Consider the following 6937-nt stretch of genomic DNA (forward strand, 5'->3'; position numbering starts at 1 on the left):
CTAGTATGGAAAATACCAAGGCAGCAGCCTTGCCCAACCCCTAAACAAGAACAAAACCAACATCCTAAAACACTGGGAAACAGCTACCTGCTCCTCCCCCCAAGAGCTGGGACCTCCCCTCCTGCCCCAGCTACACTAAACTCCTAGAGGTGGGGAAGCCCCAAAACCAGGCACAGCTCTGGGACCAGTCAGACTGGAAGCACAATGACCACCCACTCCATTCCCAAGTCCCTGTGTGGACAAGGGGACAGCATCAGATTCGCAGGCGTTTCTTGCAGCCCCAAAGCTCCTCTTCTCTTCATCCTGCACTGCCAAAAGGGCCAGGGCATCACTGAAGCTAACCCACCCACAGTGAGCTCCCAGACAGGAGCAGCAGGAGGTGTGCTGGAGAATAGCTCCAGGCCTGCACTGGGGATGGGAGGAATGCCAGGAGGGCAACAAGGATGGCTTTGTTGTGCCATCAACAGTTGCTCATTGCAGTCCTTCCCCCACCTGGCTGCCCACAGTCCCCCGAGGTGCTTGTGTCCTAGCTGGACTGGCCACCAAGCTCCTGTTGACCTCACAGACACTGGGGTGATGCTAACAGCATGTGATGGGCAGGAGACATTTATGGCACAGGCTTCCAGGAGGATAACTCCCTGCCAGAACCCTTCTCCACCCTCCCTTCCACACCGGGGTGAGAAGTGCAGAGCTGAGAAGCTGAGCACAGCCAGAGCAAGGGACAGTCATCCCCATTCAGGGACACCCTGCTCCACAGAGGACCCTGCTCCACAAGGAACCCTCCAGCCCAGCCCCTCACCTGTACTTCCTCCTCCCTTGCAGCCTCGGGTGATGCCCTCCATAGTAGCCTCCCCGCTGGACCAACCCTCCCCGGAGATGGAAGCGACCCCGGTAGCCTCCACGGTCGGTGGTGCTGATGCCTGGCATGTTGGTCCTCTTGGGGAGCACCTGGAAGGCAGGAGATGGCTCAGCTGGTGCTGGAGCACCAGGGTTTGGCACAGCCCCAGACACATGGGGCTGGGTGGACACAGCACCCCAGGGCCTGATCCAGGCTCCTACCTTGATGACCCGGCCTCTGAACACACTTTCATCCAGCTCCACCGCAGCCTTCACCGAGCTCTTCTCCTCAAACTCGATGTAGGCATACCTGCGAGAGGACAGGGTGAGCAAAGCCCCAGGCACACCCCGCTGCCCCCAAAGGCTGGAGAGCACAGAGCAGCACCCTCAAGACCCCTTCCTCAGCCCCTGCAGGCACACTGACCCTTTGGGATGCCCTGAGAACCTGTCGCAGAGGATGGTCACTCGGTTGATCTGCCCACAGCTGTTGAAGTGAGACTCCAGCTCTTCTGCTGTGCCTCCATAATCCACCTGCAATGACAGCCCCAGTACCTCCAGCACCACCAGACAGCCCCTCTGGCTTGGAGGTCTGCATTCACACACTTTCCCAAGAGACAAAGAGCCTGGCTGACCACATTCACACCTTGCAGCCATGGCCTCACTATCTCCTGAGGTTAAGGAGACCCTTCCAGCTGAATGCTCCAGCCTGGAAACCTAAATCCAAGAGACAGCTCCCCCCTCTCTTTGGGGGAACAAGCAATATCACATGACCTGCAGCTTCCAGTGGGATATTTTGGGGAGCTGGCACTTATCTCCGAGTGGCTGAGGATCATGGGCAGATGTCAAGCCACATTCCTAGTCTGGGCTGGGCAGAGGAGAAGCATTTGGGATGGGACCAGTCAGCATTTGGTGGGGGGTGGATGGGCCCCTGTAGTAGGGATCTCAGCCATAAGTCCAGCTGGGTCAGGAGCAGCAAGATGAGCTCTGCCCCAGGGTTTCCCACTTACATTGCCCACATAGATGGAGCGCTGGTCAACCTCCATCTTCTCCTCAGTTGTCTTTGGGAAGAGAGCTGCAAAGACAAAAGGTTGTGTTGGGATGTCCTCTGCCAGATGGACATCTGTCCTGGCAGGGCTGCTCACCAAGGTGACCCACTGCAAAGCTCCTCAGGTCTCTGGTCACATCTATGCATGCCCAAATCCCCACACTGCTGCCTTCTCTATCTCCTTGCCTCATCTCCACAGAAAAAAACAAACAAACTAAAAACACACACCAGCTAACTGCTCTGCTGAGGCTGTTGGTGCTAAACTCAATTACTTGATTCAATTAAGTTTAATTAAATTAATTTACTGCATCTGGGTATGCACAGGTAAGAGCTAAGAGTGGCTATAACCTGCATTTGGACTATGCCATGCTTGGGACTCCATCCCTCACCCACTTCTTGTGTTCAGTCTGCCCAGAGAGACAGAGCCACATGTTCTGGTTCCAGTTGTCACCTTGTGTCCCAAAGGTATCCCTGGGGGGTGACAGCAGCATCCAGGAACAGCACACACCTGCCTCTGAGCTCATGATGAGATGGTTCTCAGCTTCCAGCTGCAACTTCTTCAGCCTCTCATCCTCCTTCTCCATCTCCCTCACTTTGGCTTTGATAGCATCCAGTTCCTGAATGCCAAACCAAGGCTTATGTGAGCAGTACACAGAGCAGGGATACCCCCACCCTGGACTGGGAACTTTTAGTGCTACATTCCCACCAGCCGTGCCCTTAGCCTGGGGACAAGGGTGGGCTGGGCACTGGGGACATCAGCCTGTCCCACAAAAGGGGAGCTCAACTCCCAGCTCCACTGGGGTACAAAACCAGGTAAGTATTTCCTTTCCAGCACCTGCTTGTAAAGCAGAGGTACCCCAGCAACACCAGAGCTACTGGAGGGAACTGGAGATTTAAGCTGGTGACAGACTGGAGCTGGGCTCAGCCAGGCAGAAATCCCTGCAGTGAAACCTAAAGAGCAGGAGAGTGACAATTCCATCCCTGTCTTCTCAGCTCAGGGATTTTAACATGAGGAGCCTCAAGATTAGTTTATTCTTGATTTTTGGAAGCACTTGAAGAGAGGTGTAGAAAATCCCCTCTTTCCTTAGGGAAACAAGAAGAATTGATTCCAAACTGAGCCAGGCACTCACTGGGTCAGGTACAGCCAGCTCCTCTGCACTGTCCGCTTCTGGGTGGCTCAGGTCTGAGTCATCATCTGCAGCCTTCTGCAGAGTTGCCATCTCTGCCACATCCCAGGACGTCTCCTCCCCTGCCATGGATGATGGGTCCTGCCACCAGATCTCTGAAGTGTCCAGGAAGAGAGAACTGGCCAAGAGCAGGGGTAAAAAGCCATTTGATGAGCACCATTTCATAGCTAGGCAGTCACTCAACATAGCCTCAAAATGAATGCTGGCCAGGCAGAGGATTTAAGGGTGCTTCCTGCAGAAGGATGCCACCAAAGCAGTTTTGGAGCAAGACCCTAGAATTGCAGGAGTTCAGGCTTCTAAAGCTCTCTCCACACTGAACCACTTCCCAACTCAGGAGGGCTCCTGAGGGGATCTGAAGGCAACTTCCTCCAGGTGGGAAAAAAACAAACAGGTGCAAGCACCACAGTCAGCTGATTGGGAAGGAAAAGAGGAGGCGAGGCAAGGCCTGAGCTCCTGGTCCGCACAGATGGAGCGGAGAGAATAGAGAATCACCAAAAAAAAAAGACAAACCCATGCTCTTCCAGCCTTATTCTTTTGGTTTGAGCCCACAGAGGGACAAATACTCCCATCCCTGAGCAAGGATCATAGAATTGTTTTGGCTGGAAAAGACCTTTAAACTCCCTGAGTTCAACCACTATCTAACTCTACATCTGGTGCTAAACCATGTCCTTTAGCAACACATCTCTTCAACTTTGAAAAACCTCCAGGGATGAGGATTCAACTACCTTCCTGGGCAACCTGTTCCAGTGTCTAAGAACACTTTCAGCAAAAAAAAAATTCTTCCAAAGTCTAACCTAAAGCTCCCCTGGTGCAACTTGAGGCCGTTTCCTCTTATCCTATCGCTTGTTCCTCAGGAGAAGAGACTAAGCCCCACCTGGCTCCAACCTCCTCTCAGGCAGTTGTAGAGAGCCAGGTCTCTCTTCAGCTTCCTTTTCTCGAGGTTGAACAACCCCAGGTCCCTCAGCTACTCCCTCATGGGAGCTATTTTCTAGACCCCTCACCAGCACCAGCTCCCTCGAACCCTCAGGGCCGGTCCCGGTCCTTCCCCACCACCCCAGACCTCGGCCCCAGCCCCGCACGCACCTTGCCCGAGCCGCGAACATCCTTCGCCTCCTGTGCGAGCAGTGCCACGTGGGAATTTCCCGCGACCACAACGCGCCTGTCCCCCCGCGGCGCTGCTTTCATAGGTCACCGACCAATGAGGGGCGAGGGGCGCAGCCGGGCCACGCCCCCTTGCCAGCAGGGCAGGGGAGCGGACGGTTTCGAGCCGTGGGGGAGGCAGTGGGGACGCAAGTCTGCACCGGGGGGTGCCTCCGTGTTTGGGCACCCTCCTTTGTCTCCACTGGCGGTGCTGGGGAGCGCAGCCAGCTCCCCGCCACCGGGAGAGTATGCGGGCACCCTGGGAGGGTGCAGCATCTGCAGCGGGGAGGGGACATCAGGAAGAAACTTTTCCCTGTGGGGATGGTGAAGCACTGGAACGGGTTGCTCAGAGAAGCTGTGGAGGTTCCAAGACTGGAAGTGTTCAAAGTTAGGTTGGATGGGGCATTGAGCAAGCTGCTCTAGTAGGAGGTATCCCTGTCCATTTCAGGGGGTTACAACTAGATGCTCTTTGAGGTCCTTTCCAACCCAAACCGTTCTATCTCTGGCTCCATGGGGACAATCCTGAATGTTCCATGCTGTGGATGAAACACCCTCCTTAGAGGTGCCCAACCCCTACAGACTTTCAAGACCTGTCCGGGTGCATTCCTGTGTGACCTGCCCTCAATGATCCTGCTTTGGCAGAGGGGTTGGACTCGATTTCTACAGGTCCCCCTTCTATGATTCTCAGGTTGAGAATGCAGGGTGCAGGATGCTGTCAGGAGAGGGGGGTGAGAAGGATGAGGACACCCAGGCTATGAAGCCTTCAATTGATATTAAATTGTCTTTATTACACAGATACAGAGTTAAGAACAGACATAACCTGAATCATAAAGTTTACATCTTTCACAGGTCAAACATACAGTACACGTAGAGAAAGCAGGGAACAGCAAGGGGAAGGGGGACAACATGCCGAAGGAAAGTCCTACCACGTCATCTCTGGGCTGACCTCCTGCCAAAACCCACATAGAGGGGCAGGGCAGGCTGCCACTGTGCCCAACTGGCACTGGTGAGGAGCTCTGGTTTATCACCCCCAATGCCCACTCAGCACTGGTGAAGGGCTCTGGTTTCCAGCCCTTCCAGTGAGTCCTGTGCCACCCCAGTGTCTCCTTTCCCAAAGCTGCCAAAGTAACACTGGGACCAGCCATTAGCAAGGTGGGGACAGTGGCACAACACCTCCTTCCCAGGGCTGTGGCATTTGCTGGCATCGAAGGAACCCCCTGGAGCTGCCACTGTGGTGGAGACACCCCAGCACAGTGTCTGGGGACCTGGGAACAAGGTGACATCTTGTCCCCAGACTCAAACCCATCAGGATCCATGAGGATACCCCTAGGAGAAGGGGACTCCTGGTTGGCTCTGGTGGAGGAGGGCAAGGAGAGGCTGCAGGGAGCTGTGAGGGGCTTGGACAGTGATGGAGCAGAGCCCAGGCAGATGTGGGACCCCCATGCCAGGGTGTCCAGCCCCGCTGGTGCATGGTACTTTGGTTTCAGCTGGGATTTTGGATTGGGAACATGAGGAAGGAGTTGGAGAGACCCTCACCCACTAGGGATTAGGCCCTAGTACCATGCTTGGCACCAGAGGGGAGCCACATCTCTCCTGCCACCTCCTCCAGCCTGGTGCGACAGCCAACACCCAGGCTTCTACCTCCCTGCAGGGACTTGGACCTTGGCAGGCTGTCCCCAGACCACCAGCACTGGCCCCAGCCATGATGGTGGAGATGAAACCCACAAAGAGAAGCTGTGGGTATCCGCAGGGATCTGATCTGTCAGAGGACTGTGCCTGGTGACCCTGGCACCCCATGCCCCCAAGCTGCCCTACAGCCACCACCATGTCCTTATGCCACCAGTACCTCATGGTTCATCCACCAACCATCTCCCAGATGCCACAAAGCCACCAAAAGACATATCATGGGCCATGTGTCCCCTGGCCTCTGGTGCCCCAACACCATTTTGAAGAGAAACCCCATTGAAGCGCCCATCAATCCTTGGCCACCATGGTCCCCTCCATGTCCAAATGGCTCTAACCCCACAGCCACTCCACCACTGCTGTCCTCCCCCCATCACTATTTTTGCGGGTTTGGTTTTTTTTGTTTTTTTTTTTTTTTTTGGAAATACTACACTTTAAAGCTGTCATTCTGGTTTGGATGACTGCTAAAGCTGTGCCACCTGTCCCCTCCCTCCCTTCCTTGGCTTTTGGTTCCAATGCAAGGTTGGGTATTTGTCTTAGTAGTTAAAACAAAGCAAAGAAGAAAAACAAGAATTAAAAATAAAAGCAAACCAGAAGGGAGTGGAAACAAGAGCAGGTGCTGTGGAGATGCCCTCGTCCATGATTTCCTGATGAGGTGGAGGTAGAGAGGCAGAGCCCTGGTGCAGAGAGGGGCCAGGGACAGGTGGGAACACGCAGGGACATGTGTGATGGGAAAGGCAGGGAGGGGATGGACACCCCCAGCAGGTGCATCTGCAATACTCTTATATATTACCTCTTCTCAGGAAACGTAAGAAAAATAGACAATATTACATATGTCACACCATAAATAAAGTGAATGGTCACTCAAGGGGCACCTTGGAAAGCTCCCAGTCTCGGGGGGCACTGAAATCCCCCTGGAGGGGATGCACCAAGACCTTGGGGTACACAAAATCCCACCAAGCGGATGCACCAAGAAATTGGGGTGCACAGAACCTGCCTCAGGGGATGCAATGAGGTCTCAGGTTGCACAGAATCCACCTGGTGG

The 6937-nt window shown here is 54.5% G+C and overlaps 1 protein-coding gene across 1 annotated transcript; it reads right to left on the reverse strand.

The window, feature by feature from the left end:
- PABPN1L (PABPN1 like, cytoplasmic) lies at positions 1–4172 on the reverse strand. The gene is made up of 8 exons (XM_054389792.1): positions 4153–4172; positions 3013–3187; positions 2391–2499; positions 1845–1909; positions 1262–1368; positions 1060–1147; positions 800–948; positions 1–40 (listed from the first exon to the last, which is right to left on the reverse strand). The coding sequence occupies exons 1-8, from the start codon at positions 4170–4172 to the stop codon at positions 1–3; spliced, it is 753 nt and encodes a 250-aa protein (XP_054245767.1).
- Between the last annotated feature and the right edge of the window lie 2765 nt (positions 4173–6937).

The sequence above is a fragment of the Indicator indicator genome, chromosome 19 (assembly GCF_027791375.1).
Source record: "Indicator indicator isolate 239-I01 chromosome 19, UM_Iind_1.1, whole genome shotgun sequence".
Taxonomy (NCBI): Eukaryota; Metazoa; Chordata; class Aves; order Piciformes; family Indicatoridae; genus Indicator; species Indicator indicator.

Bases quoted from the DNA above. Each gene is read 5' to 3' on its own strand.
- PABPN1L (XM_054389792.1), bottom strand. From the start codon at position 4,172: ATGTTCGCGGCTCGGGCAAG. The intron at 1,910-2,390 runs GTGTGTGCTGTT...TTGTCTTTGCAG, and splicing joins CATCATGAGCTCAGAGGCAG to CTCTCTTCCCAAAGACAACT. The intron at 41-799 runs GTGAGGGGCTGG...GTTCTTGTTTAG, and splicing joins CAAGGGAGGAGGAAGTACAG to GGGTTGGGCAAGGCTGCTGC.